The sequence below is a fragment of the Spodoptera frugiperda genome, chromosome 25, assembly GCF_023101765.2.
Source record: "Spodoptera frugiperda isolate SF20-4 chromosome 25, AGI-APGP_CSIRO_Sfru_2.0, whole genome shotgun sequence".
Classification (NCBI taxonomy): domain Eukaryota; kingdom Metazoa; phylum Arthropoda; class Insecta; order Lepidoptera; family Noctuidae; genus Spodoptera; species Spodoptera frugiperda.
Window position 1 is genome coordinate 430,002 of NC_064236.1, and position 20,045 is coordinate 450,046.

General features: G+C 35.6%; 1 protein-coding gene across 4 annotated transcripts in view; it reads left to right on the forward strand.

The window, feature by feature from the left end:
* Positions 1–20,045, forward strand: part of LOC118263463 (tyrosine-protein phosphatase corkscrew) — a 55,897-nt gene that overhangs the window by 30,565 nt on the left and 5,287 nt on the right. For 2 of the 4 annotated variants that reach the window (XM_050704301.1, XM_050704302.1), the window contains exons 1-3: positions 6,376–6,546; positions 17,894–18,070; positions 19,615–19,768. In XM_050704301.1, the coding sequence (XP_050560258.1) occupies positions 6,391–6,546; positions 17,894–18,070; positions 19,615–19,768 (487 nt within the window). In that variant the 5' untranslated portion in view covers positions 6,376–6,390. Of the gene's footprint in view, positions 1–6,375; positions 6,547–17,893; positions 18,071–19,614; positions 19,769–20,045 lie in introns of those variants that run through there. The other 2 variants (XM_035575486.2, XM_035575494.2) reach the window with 1 other exon arrangement.

Here is a 20,045-nt window from a genome sequence, read left to right on the forward strand (position 1 = left end):
CTTTGCCCAATAAGGGAATCGAACCCGAGACCCCTTGCCCAACAATCGCACTTGCAACCACTCGACAAACGTGATAGCCTGCCTTTAATTCATACACGATTAAATTCAGCTTCGCTTTATTATTCGCCATTGTACCCAGCAGATCACTTGTAAGATGCTTTATAGTAGCGCTGGTGACCCAGTGTTCATACCCTGACTGAGGTTGTCATTCTTTATTTCCCAAAGGTTGTCTGTGCCCCTACCTAATTATCTACACTAGTTCCTTCTTCACTCACTCTGCTAGACACATATTGATCGTAGCGTGATGTTTTATAGCCTTCCTCAATAATTGGACTGTCCGAAACAAAAAGAATTTTTCAAATCCGAACATAACGCAAATTAGCGCGTTCAAACAAACAAACTCTACACCTTTATATGTTAAGTGTAGTTGATTTAAAACATATTGTAAAAGTCCTGAGCTTATTTTAATATTATGTATTGTGTTTCACAAACCTGTTGCCAACCTTTCGCTGTAAAATAATTTTATGTTGTCATCATCGTCATGCAACTCTCACAATGACCATGTTCAAAACTAGCACGGTTAATGATATGGAGAACAGCGCCATCTATTCGAAAAGGTGGGATTTAACGTGCTCCTGTATGACCCACGGGATCTCAGCCACCCTATAAATTCGAAACATCGCGATTCAGTACATCGCTCCTGGCGTACATCGCCATCTATTCGCAAAGCTCGAAACTAAAACAAGACTGAACAACTTAGTTCCTTCTATGTACAATGATAATTTGTTTTACTGAAATTATTTAAAGATTGATTAATTTTTCTATTATCATACAGATGTTATTCTTATTTATAATCATGTCCATAGTGAAAACCAACTTTAATCTTTTTTATAACAAGCAAGATACCTACTTCGTGTTGTATTTCCAATACAATTCAACAAAAGTGGGTGTTGCAGTAAATTCTTCCTCCGGTTATCTTCGGGGAACAAAAGACTTGACTGTATTTAAGCACGCGTACTGTTATGTTAGGTATTAAACCAGTAAACAAAAGCTTTAAATAATTTGTAACTTAAACACAAATGAGCCGATCCAAATATAGGCAAGGTAATCAATTAAATCGCTCAGAAATCTTCAAAACAATTGTTGTTAACGAACAAAAAACCTATGGAGTCGGTCATTGTAGAGGACATAAAGTTTTTTTGGTCTTGTTACTGACATGCGATCGTTAATAAAATTAGGCTCATGACGTCCCACACGGTTTGTAAAAAAGACGTTCAAGTAGATACTATAGCGAATTTGAATAAAGAGCGAAGGTCCCGTACAATGGAACATTATTTATTAAAAATTCACTGGTTTAGGTCTTTAGTGGTACTTAGCTGTTTTTGGGTTCCTAGCTGCCTCTAGAATTAAACGCCTTCTCAAGAGAGATAATAAGATATGTTATACTTTGTTTCTTTCATCCTACCGTAGGTAGGTATCAGTTTTGAGTAACTCAATAACAAACACTCATTTGTACGCCGAAACTGTTTCCCATCTATCGAAACAGTTTCCAATCTATGTATTTTCGAAATAATCAGTATGTGAGGTGAATAAAATTATACTAATATACCTATTTTAAGGAAACCTATTACTCTGAAGTCACTATATTGTTTTTAACAAGAGTACCTACATATCGATTAAGTTACCTTTCTTTTCCTTATGCAAAGAGGTTTTATATAGAGCAGCGGTGAGACCATGGTGGGACAGTACCAAAAAGGCTGGTAAACAAACACACATTTATATCCCAAAAGGGGGTAGGTGCAGGAACATGTCAGAGAAGCTGAACTATTGTCATACAAAGATTGGATATCGTGTCAAATGAGGTTAGCCATTTAATATAGATGCATTGGATACATCCAAACTCTGTGCTTTTGACATAATTGTTAAAAGGCTGGTACATATTACTTATAGTTCATTCGTCGAATCATGTTGAACCCCAAAAGCTGTACGTCCACACTGTGTCTCGTATCTATGATCAATGTTATTATTAGATATCAGACCATGTTTTTATTATATCATTATTTTTGTTATTTAATGATAATGATACCAGCATGGTTAGCAAATTAGTTGTAATATATTTGCTTCTGAGATAAGTAGCAATTTTAGATTACAGTTGAAATATATAGAGCTCGATCTTCAGGTCTACCTACCTAGGTAATCATTGGCAGTTCCATACATTAATTATTCCATTTCTACGATAGACAAGCGTTTAAATGCCATTTGTTTAGGGGAGACAGTACTATTAGATTTCTACTTACACCTTCAGGGAACAAATTCAGTCTTTGAAAACCAAGTGACTGCACACACATAGGCATATGTACATACATACGTACTACCATGCCTATATAATACTGTAACTTTGTAAGTAGGTGTGAATCGGTGAGGTTATCGACCTTTTCACACGACTCTAAATCGAAGATCTCTTGAGACAATTTTTGACCTTGAAATTACTGAAAAAGGTCTGCAGACATAATATTCTGGCAGTTTAATACTGATTTATGATGTCTTGAGAAATTATTGTATTAAGAACTATAACGTTTCTAAAAAAAATGGTACCTTGTAAATTTTGATATTATTGCCACCATCAAATGACAGAGTAGAAAATATTTTTCAGAAACTCTATACTTCTCGCGTGTGTTACAAGAAAAGGGACTACATTTACTCTGTATACCTTAGTTATGTAATACGCACACATTTGTTTCATTCAAACTAACAAAATTATGATTATACTTAACAGATCACTTCAGTTTCCTATGAAATCCGTCTTTAGTCCCCCAATTATGTCTATCAACATGATAATTTTACCTAGATTAAACCTAAGCCCTATTTTAAACCTAGGCAGGCCGCCTTGACCGTGATGACAAATCTATTACACACTCATACATATGCAGATATGCTAATAAACACATAATTACTATGTATGAACTCAATGATGTGTGACTGTTCTGTCGGTCGAGTAATCGCAGGCGGCGTATTCGATTCCCATGTCGGGCAATCTATAAAGGCTTTGTTGGTTTGTTGGGATTCTCTAAGCATGAAGTTTGAAATAGAAGACTTACCCCTATGGCTCACTTATAACTAGTGAAGACTAGGTATTTGGGTTAGGCAATGCCGACCTTATCTCGAATATTTTAATAATTTTTGATGACTTACAGAAAATAAATTCATTTCATTTCATTTAATTGGGCACTTACCACCTACTTCGTACTCGGATGCACTATCCAAAGTATCACTAATAGATAATGCTGATAGCATTAAGTCCTCCCATATGGCATTGTATTATGAAGAGTTTAATAAATAACTGTTGGTATTGATGCAGATAAGGATTTACTTACCTAAGTACTAAGGTACAGTGGAAAATTATTTACATTACTTTGACCAAATTGGTTAATAACAAAATCTGCTATTGCATGGTTCCACTCGCTCTGCTCTGCTCTTATTGATCATAGCGTGATGTTTTATACTCCGTTCCTTCGATAAATGTACAATCCAACACAAAAATAATTATTCAATTTGAACCAGTAATTCCGGAGATTGCGCGTTCAAACAAACAAACAAACAAACAAATTCTTCACCTTTATATGTTTGTATAGATTTATGACGCTATGCTAATGCTATACTTTACTTTATTCATCGACATGCACATGGTATCATAATGGCCGTAATTAGATACATTAGCAATATCCAATGAGTCTGACTCATAAGTAATGCTTACGGTGTTTACTTGTCTTATAGAATTTAGGTGTGACGCATGGTATTACACTATTTTACAAACGTCTAAATGTACTAGATTTCCTTTCGCGTTTTGTAATTTAGAAAATCTTTCCCGAGTCTGTCCCGAGCTTATACTGTATAGATTTCGGGATATTATTTTGTTGGTCCGTGAAAAGTAAGATTTCCAATGGTGAAACACTAGTGATCGTAGTCCATCTACAGGTCTGACTACCCTCTCAGGGAATAATAGGAGTTATGTTAAATTAAATCGTTGTTTACATCTTAAGCTGTGGACTACCCAGTGGGTTTACCGGGGCTCCGGCTCGAAAAATAGGAGTAGGAACGGCGTGGTTATTAATCAGTAAGAGTCTGAAACTGGATACTTTTGCCCCCCCAAAAAAAAAACACCTAAGATCGAACGCAAAACTTACAGGTCAGAATATGTTACCAATTATTATATATATGTTAACAATTAAAATAAGACAAGATAAAAAAGCATTTCGAGTTAATTTATAATCAAGGAAGACTATTTTCGTGGCTATTAAAAACATGCACATATATAAACACAAACAAACTTAAATGTTAATTACTTTATTCATCCATTAGATCCAAAGCAGACTAACGTTACGTGAAGTTGTTAATCGAGCTGAACTTTAATATTTTTTTAATTAAACACAATTACTTAATAACGCGTATCTGCATAGATAATACGAATACCGTGAAATTATGCAATAGGAACAAGGATGCATCAGTTGCATCATGGTATTACGAGTTCTTGAGGTCATAATATACTTAGGTACAGGTAAAGATTCAATCACACAATCCCATCACGGGCTCCCATATTATTATTATTAAACACTAGTTGTTCCCGCGCCGTTACTTCCACTGCCCGGCTCCTATTGATTGTAGCGTAATGTTATATAGCTCATAAGCTATAGGAAGACTATAGTCTTCCTTGATAAATGGACTATCAATAACACAATAAGTAGTAGTTCCAGAGATTAGAGAGAAATGTGTGTTAGAGGCCATAGTATAGCTGGAAGTCTATTGACCAACATAATACGTGCTAACGTCAGCCCATTTATATATTATCCGTCAATTTGTGATAGCTAAGCCGATTGAACTAATGGGATCTTAATTCGCTTGACTAGCGCCGCCCTGTAAGCGCAAAATCGTAAATCCTCATTATATAATCATACAACAAAGTTAGTTACAGTAATATTATTTAAATAGTAAAGTGATTCCATTACAATAATCTCTTATTTATTACGATTCGGTGATGCAAGTATGGTGGAATATTCCAAATTGTAGGTAAGGAAAACAATTCTGATCGCTACGTACTAAGTAAACACGGGCAGGTAATGTTAACTCGTGATCAGCATTCAACTGGCCGTGACGATCCACTGGATTATTGCCGTACTCTCCACGCTCGGCAGGCACGATGGAAATCGCAGTTTTAAAGGTTTGGTTTATGAGACAGCGCTGCTGCCCGGATTCAAACATTTTTTTTTTTTACATTGATGGGCCGACGTTTGGCCGCTATCACGCCTAATGGCAAGTGATGATGCGACCTACAATGGAGCACGTCAACCCATAAGTAACCTATCCACTCGGGCTTTGTAGACACCCAGGTTATACCCATCAGGAAACACAGACTGCGGTAAAGAGTCCAAGCAGTTCGCACAAGGAAGATTGAAGCGAAGCGCTTTGTCAAATGTGTAGTCTTACGTTTTCTTACGTCCAGCTCGCACTACGCTTATATTTTAGTCGAATGGCCACTATTTAGAAACTCTCTGTCTGTACCAATATCGAATCAAGAGAGAGCTACAAGACACCCACGAGGTGACTAATGTACTCGGGCATCACCACACGGCATAATTTCCACTATACCTAAAACTAAACCTAACATTACTACAGTCACATTATGGACTATTAAGCTCACTACCGACCTCTATCGCAGTCAAAAACGACAACAACTAACTTTCTTGGCAGAGTATGTAACATAATATCTCCTAAAAAGTTTACTTATACATCCTAGCCAACAATATGAATATAGAAAAGGCAAAATATAAGGATACCTACTAAATACATGCATAATCCTCTTCGTCCACGCGAGCCGGTCAGGTCAATAAAACTATTTAAGCCTTGTAATAATAATATGACATATTTTTTTGTCTCATTTGTCTCGTATATATGTTGTTATGTATAGCTATGTTAGCAATGGTAAACCAATCGCGTGGGTTACGTGGATGACTGTTTTCAAGATCAAATGCCGTGACACACTGCTCGTCAGGTAGAGTAGCGTACATACGTGAAATTGATATGATATCAATTTCATACGTAATTTGAGTCAATCAAGGGAGTGACGTCATAATTTGAATTTGGATTTTAGCTGGGTTCTTTGTAGGCCTTGAATTAGGTGATTTGGGTCTGTACGCTGTGCTTATTAAAAAATCCTGGTAAAGAAAAATAAAAAGTTAAAATTACACATAGGCGTTGATCGCTTACATTCAGGTGATCTGTCTGCTCGTTTGCCTCCTATCCCGTAAAATAAATAATAAGTAAGTTTTCTATTGCTATATGACTGTTGATTAAAAACGAGTACGGCACCTAGATTAAACCGAATAAATCGTTGCGATGTCTCGACCAAGTTCTCAATCCGACGCAGCGGTGTGTCCAGCCGCGTCGCAATACACAGTAACTTGTCTGGTGTTTACATATGCTAATAGCGGCAACAAAGCGGACACAGCGGCCACTCCGCCGCAGCGTCTACTTCCGAACATACCAACTCACGTAAGTAATTCTCAAACAAAATTACAAATAAACGCCTTTAAAATAACAGTTCACACGCTTTTAAACGCTCTGCCTAAATCTATGCGAGAATTGTTTCGTTTTTGTTCTAAACCATTTATAGAAAAATGACGAAGTGTTGTGTTCTCTTGATCTTGTACCTATTACTTATTTACGTCGAATAAATACGCATTTAAATGTATCATTTGTGCTTACGCGTTCTGTTATTCATAAGTGAGTAATATTTTGATGAAGTGTATGTAAAATCTCACGCATTAAACTCGAGTTTGAAGTTAAATACTTGTATATTAAGACCGTGAAATGTTTGTTATTTACCTGTCCTTCGCATTTGTATTGCTTTAGCGCCAAATTCGTAAGCAAAGAGGTCGGGCACTCACCGTAGAGGTCGCCACACGTTTACGTTTGACACAATAACTAAATGTTAATTATTTAAATCACATAGTCGATAATTATGTTGCGCAAATCCATTACAGCGTAACTATTTTACGATATTGCACACTGCACACTGTTTTTTTTTTATTTAGTATTTATTATATAATTGTAAATAACATGGCGTCGGTGTATTGCGCAAAATTAATTTGATTCTTGATTGTGATTCGAAACATTGTTGTGGTATGGCATTGTTCGAAATTTTATCTTCTGTGGCCTGTTTGAATTTAGAATATCGTTTGAATTTAGAATGTGCTGTCATTTGACCGTGAAACTGCTTTCTTGACACCATTTACGAAAAAAAAAACAATTCACTTTTATTTGTCTATGGGCTATGCTCAATTGTTTTAAATGTAAATCTTTTATCTGAATGTTCTATTTTAATCGTCGATAAAAATAAACTAATAAATAATGTCCTATTTAAAAATACCTACTAATAAATTATCTGATTTATAGAAGATTCTAAAACAATAACTCAATAATATTACAATAGCAGTACCTAGGTATATTGTTTTGTTTTGTTGTTATGAATGCCAAATGCCGCTCCGTACATAGGTATTGTAATTTTATGGACGACTTAACATACTGCGTAGAAACTTGACTTTAGACTGAGGTAATACAATAGTTAAGGCTATTAAATAATTTAATGTAACCAACAGAGTCGATTCAACTGCTCGTTGACTGCACTCAGTCAAATTATCCAGTCAGACCAATAAGTCAGTACGTAAAAAGTTTTATTTTCTAAGTACCTACTTACGTAAGTACCTACATATTTTTATATAGTTTTCCTAATCATAGTTATTAAAACCCAGATTAACATTTTGTGGATTACACAAAGAATTATTTCGTGCACGATTCGAATTTAGTTGTGAGGTTACTGCACACTGCACTGAGCGTTCAGTCTGCTAATAATTATAAGAAACTCTTCTTTGATGAATAACAAACATGGAAAGTATTTACTTATTAAGGATTTCACTACCGATAGAATTCTCATGTCGATGAACGCTAGTTATCAAAAACGCTTCATGCAAGTCTTGCATGAACAAATTTAAAAAGATGATAATATTAACATTATTAGTAGACATTAACATTTAAAACCTGTATTTGTCTTAGTTTCATTAACGACCAGTCTATTTTTATCTGAGGAACACTAAAGTTTATCTTTAATGATTTAAAACATGAAAATTAAAATTTTACTTAATAACCCTTATATAAGTATTTAAAGTTAATAAAATTGTATAATTAACTTCCAGACGAGCAAACCCATGGAAAACAGCTAGTAATTAGCTAGATAAATAAACCTGGCTAAAATTCCAACAGGTGCTAATGTACATCATTAGTATCGGAATTGTTAAAACAATCAAATATGAGTCAGTGCATAGATTTTGCTGGATAGTGTAGAATTTTCTCAGAAACAGTCATACCGTGAATCAACCAAGAAGTCAGCGTTCGATGCCGTATTTGGACATACAGTGGGTTCAGACTTCGAGTTAAGACATTTTATTGCAGTAATGCCAAGTTAAGAACGGAATTACTAAACATTGCTTGCATCTAGCAATTCTTGGAAATACTGAATTTTCCTACTGGGTAGTCAAAAATATTCTTTCGACATGTCTGACTATACCTACAATGGTATAAAAAGCTATACCTATTTATTTTTATTAAGTTTTTTTTTGAGTTTTTAAGTTGTATGTAATTTTTTGACACAAATCACATGTTTATTTCTAGAAAAACACCGACACTAGTCTATCTCGACATTATAATAATTTAAATTATGCATTATTATATAATAATAATTTATGACACTATACAAAATCCTACATTAAACACAAGGTATTTTTAAATCAAACGAAACACTTACACCGTAATTTAAAAACAGGGGACCGCACGGACCGCATAACTTGGCCCAATTTGATCGCCAGTAGTACTTACCTACACCTACCGTGTAGTCTCGGTAGAGGGTAAGCACAATGGCTAGTGTCAGGGTATTTTTGTTCTGGACAAGATGTTGCAAGGGTGCTTTAAGCCCCATGCAGCATCCTGTACAGGGTGACTAGAATGCGGCTGACGGCTGCTTTTATACCCGTCTTGCTCCTTACCCCAACCACATGCACGCCTAGGGGGACTTTTGCGCAAGCGTATATACGCCTAAAAAGGATATGTTCCGCACTTGGCCAATGGAAAATCGTCGTCAATTCATTCGTTTTTAATGTGATACAAGGTTAGAAAGATCGCCAGATGGTGGGTAAGCTATCAGTCGCGACCTATGGATAATTTTGGTATGAGTGAGGAATTTTTTGGGACAAGACCACGTACTTTCCAAAACTGCTGCAACCCAAGATGAACAGTAGGGACGAAGGTGTCCAATCCTTACTTACAGTATATCTCCACTATGTATACGATAGTTTACCAACTTGCGAGTATAGATTATGAGCTAACAGTGATTTCCTTCTTCTCTTGCCTGTCTTACTTCTTTTGCCTGCATCATATTTATACTTCTGTCAATCAAATCAAGCCAACTATAAAGCCAATGTGATTTTGCCTAATCTTGACTCTCTTTTTCTAAATCAAATTCGACATGGAACAAAGAAAAGAAAAGATTTTTGCAAGTTGGGACGATCATAAGAGACCAATGTAGAATAAACCATAGGGAAGTGTACCCTGTGAGGGGTAACCCTTGTCCCCTTGCCTCAAGTTATTTATAACAGTCTTGTCATTAGGGTTCAAAATGGTATAAACCATATTTTTAGTTCTATTGTTATTTAAATTCATTTGTCTGTATTTTTGTTAGGCAAAACATTACGTATGAGTATATTCGATTTCTTTAAAAGTATCTCCATTAATGGAGACGGTAAATTAAACTAAGTAGTCCAGTATGACATGACCTGATACTGTGATAAAAGTTTATGCGATGGCAGGTCAAAGTATAGTGGTACAAACTATTTTATTTGCAGTCATGTAAACCTTTTTAATTGATTAGGCAGTGAACTAAAACCATATTCAAATTTTTTTATCTTATATATTATAAGAAAATAATAGACCTATTTCATATTTTTGTAAATTCAAAGTATTTTTAGAACCAAAAACTAAAAGGAAATCTGCAAAGCAGATGCTTCGATCTTATTTAATTACACACTTTAATTACTATTTACTATCAGTAGAAAACAATATATCTTATATCTAATTGTACATTAAAGTACTGTTTACCGTGGAAATAATAAGGCGTAATTTAAAGTACTGCAGTAATACAAATTATCGATTTTCGTGCCCAACTTCTACGTCGCGTGGCGTGACTTAGGCCTATAGACGAGAGTGTCATCGACCTCTACTTGTCTTTTTATAACCTTATAACACACTTACTATTACATATTATTATTATGATAGAGTCACCATCGGTCATCGGTAGAATTACCGATGTATGCAATCCCATACAAGGGCTCAAAGAAACTGTAAGAGGTGTAATAAAAAAAAGCATCTATCACCCCGCTGCTCATCCCCTATCTATAGTAACGTGATGTCAATAAGCGGACTAACCAATACAAAAATAACACTAGTTTACACGGTTTTCATACCCCAGCTGAAAGTTGTTATTTTATTTTGTACTTAGGCAGAATTATCCAGAAAAAATAATAAAAAAATTCGGTCACGTCTGGTTTAAAAAATATTTATTAAATTAAAGAGAAATACAAATTTTTAGAATTAATACCAAAAAAATTAAAAATGAGTAATTTTTGCTTTCTTTTTATAGTTATTTGAATCAGTTTCTCTTATGATGGACCAACAGTAATCCCCTAACATATTTTCATCCCAAAATCCTTGATGTCGTTCTTCGAAAATCCTTAAATCTTGGTGGAAACGTTCACCCTGTTCGTCACTCATACTTCCTAAGTTTTCAGGGAAAAAATTCAGATGAGAGTGTAGAAAATGAATCTTCAATGACATGTTTACTCCCATATCCTGAAAATTTTTCAATAAATTGTTAACAATTTCTTCGTAATTTTCAGAAAAACGTAACTTTTGTGTCTGGTAGTAACAAGTTCCATTGTTGTAAGCGGGAGCCGAGAAGCTCTGCTTTAGATCTTGATAACTGTAAATCTCTTATAAGATCATTTAATTCGGCTTGGTTAATTAAATGTGGAGTGTTTTCTTGAGGTGAAAATTCGTCAGAATCACTAGAAATCGACTTGAATTCAACATCACTGTTATTGTCATCTAATATATTTGCACTCGAATTACCGGGACAAACTGGATGTGGTAGATCTTTCGAATGTAAAATCGGCTTAGTAACAGACGGAACTTCGGCATATATAATACTTGCCTTATTTTTTTTATTATATCCCAATGTCTTCGTAACACAAAAGTAACAATCATTTTCATGATTACTAGGTTCTCTCCATAGCATTGGTGAACCAAATGGAAGGTAAACTTTTTCTCCCGATGACCACTGGAGTAAGATGATTCTACAGCTTTCGCAAAACACGTGAGGCACCCACTTTTTATCTTGATTTGCAACAGGAAATCCAAAATAATGAAGATATGCATTTTTTAACGAATCTACAATAGGTCTTCTCTTTTTGAAAATTATATGTCCACAAACATAACAAAAACGATCAGGATTTTGTTTGCACTTTCTACTAGACATTTTAAATCAATCTGAAGCAAGATAACTGTCGTTTGAAGCGAACGAATGAATATTAAAATGTCGTCACCATGTCAGGTAGTTAAAAAAAAACATTTTACTGTAGGAAAAAATTAAGACGTGATAAAATATTTCTGCTAAGACTTTTAGGTTTAAGGAAGGTAGATTAACATATTTACATACATTTGTTTCGGGGTATAAATAAAAAGTTAAATTTTGTAAACTAGTGTAATTATTTCATTTGAACCATTAGTTCCGGAGATTATCGCGTTCAAACAAACAAACTTTTTAGCTTTATAATATTGCTATGTTATAGATACATACCTACCATCGAATCATATTTTTTTAAGGAAAATTACCGTCATAAGTTTTTTTTATGTTATACCCTTTTAATGGTAATGTATGTATATTAGGGTTTTGGTGGGTCCAAAGTAATACTGAGTAGGTAGCTGTGGCGTACGCTGTATTACTTTGGACTGACGTCCTTGCCGAGGTTACGGAGCAGCTAGGCGCGGCGGCCCTTTCCCTACCCCAGCGCATGCGCACACCTGCCCGACGAAGGGGATAATACTGCCAAGGGCACGATTTTAGGGATGTAGACATTAAAAAACTATCGATAAAAAACTAAATAATACTATATTATGCCTTTAACGTACACATCACAGTTCTGTTGCTAAAAATACCTACTAACAATTTACAATTTTTTATAACCATAAATATATGTCATAAGAACATATTTGACGTTCGGATACCTAGTATATAATATTAATACATATTTACAAAATAAATCATACGGTGTCTCTATGTCCCTGTCACGTATTTCTTACTAAAATTATGTGTGTGTATTTGTTAACACATAGGCTTTTATCTCATGGGATCACGGGCGAATCCGCTGGCAAAAACTAGTAAAAACAGATCGTTGTTTTTATCGATGCATTTACGCTGTGGGTGGGACATCACTATGTCTGGAGCTGACAGACGTGACCATGTAAAATCGACGCTTAGATTCGTATTTAATATTCTAAACATTATACAACTTAATCCCAAAAGGTATAAGCAGACGTGCACTTGATCAATGTAACATGGTCTTAAGTTAAAAAGCATATACCTAACCTAATAATAAGCCTATTGCCAACAGATAATGTATTCCGGGTAAATAAGATTTATGAACATTAATTATCTCGTAAACAATACACTACGAGTAACAATATGAAATGTGACAATTATAATAAGTTATATCCTTTACTGTGCTTCCTTATAAAACCTACCATAATTTATGACTATGGCAAAATGTTATGGGGTATTGGTTTTATGGCCGCTATCGTTGCACAAATCATTCTATGAAGATTTCCTACTTATGTCCACATAGATACAAGTACGTACAAGGGTTATAACTATGTATTTTGCAATATACTCGTATTTATTGTGTAGTAAAATCAAGGACATTGTATTAACAATTTATAATAATAAATATATATCTATACTTCTATGTACTTAACTACATAGTATAAAACAAAGTCGCTCATCCATGCGACGCTGAGGCGGGTCGCTAGTAATATATTACTACAAGCTAAAGACTGGTCATAAGCATGACTAACTGACTGATTTCAAACTTATATATCCAGGTATTCTCATGATGATTTCCTTCACCGTTTGTCAGTAGTGCCTAAATAATTATAGAAAGTACACTGAACTCGGAAAAAGTGTCATTGGTACATGCCGTTGGTAGGTTTTGAACCCAGGCTTGGGAGGCTCCTGCATGAGAAGCGAGCGTCTTGAGGACCTTTAGGCCACCGTGATTGTTTTTTTTTGGTTTTTTGTAATACGACAAAAATAATTACGATACTCTAATTACATAAGGATCCCATACAAATCATCCCACGTTCAAATAACTGGTTACTTGATCTGAGGAGCAGCACCTACGCGGCTTTTTATACATATACCCAGTTGTTATTGTTGCTACATGATGTTATGTATTTCCACGGCCTTCGAGGTGATTATCCAACAGCATGTAATATGGAAAATTATATAACCATTATGATTGTTATTAATGGACACATGCACGCATTTGTTTATCTACATTAATCGGAGATCTTAGATCATTTGAGGAAAATATGTCGTAATCGCCACTTAAACAATCATTTTCCTGTTACAATGTATTTTTGAAAAAGTCCTTGAGGAAGAGTTCTTACCAGTTTCGGTTACCGGTCAGGCAACATTTTTTGGGGATAATCGAAATAATTTATGTGATAGCGCGGATTTTTTAGTTGTGTGCGGTATATTATGGCAATGAGCTTACCTGGACCTTTAAGTAATAAAGGACCTTATAACAAACTTATGTAAACTTTTATTGTAGGGGCACTTTCATTAGTGTACGCTTTCGGGGGTGAAAAGGCGTGTGATAATTATGTTTTTGCAATACTTGATTAATTTACGGAAATGCAGCGCAGTAGTCTGTCTTTCTCTCAGATATTATACATAATTATGGTATGTTTTGTATATAATTGACGTGATAAATTAAGAGAACTTTACGTGAACAAAAGTTTTGACCATATTTTTATATACTAATGGCTTAACATTGATCAGTCACAGGAAAAATACTGATACCTGAGTTTATACAGCCATAATAGACTAGTACGGCGCAGCTATATACTAGTTCTATGTAATCGTGTATTGCATACAATAAGCCAATTTATTTCAATGAGTGAGAAAGATGGTACGTGTGACAGAGACTGCCGCGTGTCATCTCTTTATTACTACTGTGTTAAAGTACCTGTTAGCACGCTATGAGATCCTGGTACCTGGCCAGCTACTGTATGGTATATGTTGCATATGTATATTTTTATCTTGGATCTTGTATAGATCTGCCACTAGCTTAGAACGTTGGCACAGTCTGGGCTGATTTTATCTTCGATAAGATCTGACGGTCTAGTCCCCACCTCCCTAAGCGAGATTGACCTTAAATTCGTTTGGCAAAGTGTATTATAGCAATGAAAACAATTTCTTGACACTCTCTTCTCTCCTGAGTCTTCTACCCAATTTCTTTTATCAGAAATGATAACAATACAGCATCCCCCTTTGCCAAGATATAAACTAAAGATTTTTGCTAGTAATCGAAAAAATAGAAACGCACAAAAACACGTGATCGCTTGAACTACCAACTACACACGACTTGACATCAGCATTCCATAGAAACAATTCCTTTCGATATCTCAAGAAATACTTGGTAACATAGTACCACCGTAAGATAAGGGCATCATAAATTAAAGGAGTACCAGTGCCCATTGTGGGCTAAAGTAAAAACTATACATGTATGCGTGCGGTCTTCACAACGGAATGAAGTTTTTCAAGTGCGACACAGACATGATTGTAGCAACTAGCCAAGTTTGGTTCAGCCAAGTAGCTATGTATGTACCAGGAGTAAGGAGATGGTATTACTAGTTTGTATCTCATCATTATAGGTACCGTACTCGTTCACTAAGGGAAAATGTTTTTCAATCACTTTGACCTCGTTAAAGCGATGTGTCGAGTGTTTTTTTATGTAATAAGTCAGTAAACGAGTAGACGGAGCACCTGCTGGTAAGCAATCGTCGCCGTCCATGGACACCCAAAACACCAGAAGCGTTACAAGTGCGTTGCCTTTGAGGGTTAGGAATTTAAGGATGTTGGGGTTTCGGGTATTAAGAAAATTGGGGGTAATTGAGTCGAGCTGTTAGGTATTAGAAAATTGATATGAAAATACTTTATATCCTTACGCACCGCTTTATTTTATGGGGACAGGATCTTATTGCCCTTCTTACCGACTTAGGATCGATGGTACTATTCACTAAGATCTATATTTAAATTTTTTAAACTTTATGCGACACAAAAGTATACGTATTTCACATATTTGAATAGTATTTAAACGGTACTTCGTACACATTACCAGTGCTAGATGAAGTTACAAGTTAGGAATTAATCAAAGCCGTTACTTAAGGAAAGCCATGCCTTAAGGACAATGTAGTTCTTAACCAACATAAATTATGTATGAAGATGAAGTAAGTTCATAATTATAGATGAAACTAATTGTTTTCACTACTTACTGGGCTTTACCATAACGTAATTTATCACTAATAAAACCAGTAATAGGTTACTTATTCATTTAGTTTAGTACCTACCACACATTACGTTAGTTTAGGTTCAAATAAAAGTTGGTTTTCAAATATCTGGGAATAAATCGGTACTCAATAATTGTTACTGGTTTTTAGTCAGTAAGAGACTGACAGTCTTCCACTCTCTCACGCCTTACCGAAAGCGGGAAGCCATAGGATTATTTTCCCTTTTAAAAAGGGAGTCGTTATTAGTCTCTCTGCATCTTCACTGCAAAATACATACCTAGACATATAGTAGGTACATATAGGTATATCCACAGTGAAAATGTACCAGGCAATCAGTAGTTGCGCGGAGCTATTCCTGAACACGCAGTCAGTCGAACGTGAGTTGGTTTGAACAACAATTTTTTCTTTAAGGATAATCGCCATGATTGCAGATAATGTTCCAAGATCTAAGTACTTGAATAATGATCGGCTTGACTTCTTTTCTACATATTGATGCGAAGATAAACATCACATATTCACGTAGAATGCAGATACGTGAGGAGACAAGATATTTGGGCTGCAATTCTACATTTCTAATGTACTTGAAGGAGAAGTAAAAATTCGTTATATATTATTTAGGTACTTTTTTAATCAATTCCATTACTCATTATCTACAACCTGAAACCACTTACTGCTGGAGTATGACTATGACCTCCTTTACTTGGTGGCTAGTCATAATTTCCACCACATACATGGAAGGCAGGTTGCAGAAAGCGGTTTACAAGGCATCGGTTTATCAGAGAGTGCTGCTTCACCGAGAGCCAAATGTGTTGTTTCTTCGTCATCTCTTACGACACCCACGGAAGGAGTAGTGGTGGTGTCACATGTACTTTACTTCACAACAAACAGAAAACCTTAACAAAGGTCTTCCTAGAAGTTTCCGGCAGCAAATCGCACTATATTACAATAAGTGGACAGTTTTCCTATAAACCGCTCTAGGTAAATAGTGGAACGTGATCCGCATGGATATTGCGTTCAAATGACCACTGAGCACTATGGCGGAATGAGAATGAACTTGTAAGAAAACACCATGGTCGCACAAGGACGTAGGAAACGTAGTGTTTACGTGACCATTGTCACACAAGTGACCTTGATCGCTCCAAATTACTAACCTGAGTTTAAGTCTATTTTTTGCAATGGCTTTGTGTACCTAATCTTTTAAATTATGTAATATCGTGGTATTACTGCGGAGTATTCTGTGTCTTCACATGACAAGTATCTTATGTGATTTGGTTCGCTTCTTCTTGTATCATGAAGTATTTAGTATCTACAATTTCAACCCATAACCCATTTTTGTAATATGTGCATTACAAAAATGGGTTATGCCGTAGATTTGCATTTGACGCTGCAGCGTCGCATCGCCTCTCATCTAAAATCTTCAATTGAACTTACATAAGTAATGTCAAAAATAATAGCTTCGGCCATAAAAGCACATACAAGACTTGACGAAGTTGATGTTGAACACACATGAAGCTTCTAACAACAAAACTGTTTCTCAGACCACATAATAATATGTGATAATTTTCATACCTATTTATTGCACACATCTAATCCGGATCTACAGATCAATAAGATATTAATTAAATACATAAGTACTGCAATGTTTTAATTACCGAGCCATGTTCGTAATTACTCGCGTTATCCTGTTCGAAGATAATTGGGATGTAACTCATGCGTCCCTAGTACTATTATAATAAATAAAACATCTTCATTCCGTTATAAATGGTAGGCAAATAAACATATATTAGCCTTGCATGATATATTATTTGCCAGACTGCGTTACAGGCGATCCAATGTATTCAACAGTAACCACTTATTAAATTAACCAATCTGCTACTATGGTCACCATTTAGGGGAAAAAGTGCATGATGCCACTAATTTCATGTCAAATTATGTAAGGTTACTACTTTATTTTTTTATGATGAGGAAGCCATCAAAATGTGTCTTCTTAAAGGCGAAAGATCAGGGATTGTGTGACAGTTACCCCTTTAAAAACCATCACGATTACTTAAATTAGGACTCCAGAGTCCAAAGCCCTCTATATCTGAACGTTAGCGGTAGTTCAAAATGTTCTTACATATCTGAATGATGTATATTTAACCAAGACCATTTCCTTTGTTCCCAGCACGATAAGTACGACGTGGGCAGCGGCGAGCAGTTCGACGACCTAGTAGGATTAATAGAGCACTTCAGGTTGTACCCCATGATTGAGACCTCTGGAGACGTGCTGCGACTCCTGCAGCCGGTCAGCGGCACCCGGCTCCGGGCGCATGATATCGACCGCAAGGTGCAGGAAATGCAGGTAAGAAGGCGTTTGCCTGGATCAGGAGCCCTGGTTCTTCATCTCGCCAATCTCCCCTATCGCCAGATCGTTAATCCTCAAGTTCCTATCATTGACTTATGACTCCTCTAGTGTTGCGGGTGTCCATGGACTGTCTACTTATTTGCCAGTAACAATGACCTCCACGAAAATTAGGTAGTTTAGGTCATACATTTGAATATCAATATACATAGGAATGTCACGGACATTACTTTAGGCTCTTTTATCATATTTATTTTCATAACACACCCCTATGATTAAATACAAACAGATTAAGACTTGTCTTGACTATATACATTATTTTAACTTCAATATATTATATATATTCATTCTTTCTTTCTCTCTCTGGATCCATCTTGATTAACTAAAGCCAGTGTCAAAAATATGTCCGGTGTAAGTAGGTTTTATATTAGCTTTTTGATAAAAAATGTTAAGAAAAATACCTAAAAACATAATTTAATATGACGCGTAATTATAATTTTACTAGCTAACAATAAAACAGTTAACTATCTAGATGTTCTTGTAATTGATAGTTTGTGTCGTCGTGTCTGGTATCAGCGAGTTCAGTTTAATATTTGTTTTATTACTAGAAATATAACTGACCATGCATTAATAAGAATATAATACGCAGTACACTGTGGTCTGTCTTGCTTGCGTCTGCGTCGGTAGAATGGTCATTACATAACCGAATACTGTGGCTGGGAGGGAGACAAAGTGGGCACGACACAAAGGCTTTGTACATGTAGGATAGCATTGTCCCTGGCAGGCTGCATGTGCCCACCGACCTGAATTACCTTGATTGCCTGTATCCTACATGAAGTTGTCATTCAGAGTGAATGCAATCATCATGCCATGCGCTGACAGCGAGCTTTATTGTTTCTCTGACAACTGATTGAATAAAACATGCCCTGCTTAAGATGCAACCTATAGGCACGTGTAGAACAACCTGCGCAGGAGTTGATAGGCAATTTAAAAAATGCGCACCGTTTTTGTGTTGCGTTTGCGCATTATGTATAACATGCCACCGGCGCTTGAGCAACCCGGTGGGGAATTGACATTTTCATTATGACTTATGATTTACTTTTATTGTCTGGCGTAAACGAGGCAATAAATGCTTTAATTGTTCGTAATGTATTTATTAATTTTATTATGAATGAACAATGGTAGTGCTAGTTGCTAGTCGGTTTTGTGTTCTTTTGTTTAAAATGGGGAGTTGCATATTTTTGTGGTTACCTATATATAGAATGAAACTTGCGTGATGTATCAGTCGACTTTAGGTTAGCTAGTTGAGAACATTATTTTTAATTTATATTCAATTGAGAAAATTCGTTTATACTTAGGTATAATCTATCTAATCTAATCTAATGAAATCCATCATTTTATAATAAATGTCCATCTTGGAAGGTTTCATATTTTCAATTATAGTTTCAATTTATTATAGGCTCGGGAATCTTGAATAATCCTGTTGTTTGTTGTTGTTCCTCATATAGTTTGTTTTTTCATGTGTGATGTGTCGTTGTTTCCAGGAGATTGAAGACTACCAGAAGCTGGACAGCAAATGCGGGTTTGATGGAGAGTTCCAGTCGCTGAAGATGTTGGAGGATCGGCACGTGTTCACAAACTTTGAGGGCACCAGACCAGAAAACGCGCCCAAGAACCGATACAGAAATATATTACCATGTAAGTGTAGTGTTTAACCTGCTTTGTACAGATATCTGTAGTGAGGACTTTGTAATATAATTATGATTGATCGGGGGGATTTAAACTACATCCGTGTTAAGACTACTAGGGACAAACGTATTGTATTGAAGTGCCAAAAATGAGAAGTGGAAAAGAAGTTTGTTTCACTTGCGATCAACAAACTTCACGATAAACAAAAGTTCCTTTACTCTACCTACCTTGCCGGTTTACAAAATTTCCTTAAACATTTTTTTTGTGTCTTTTATATTATAATGTG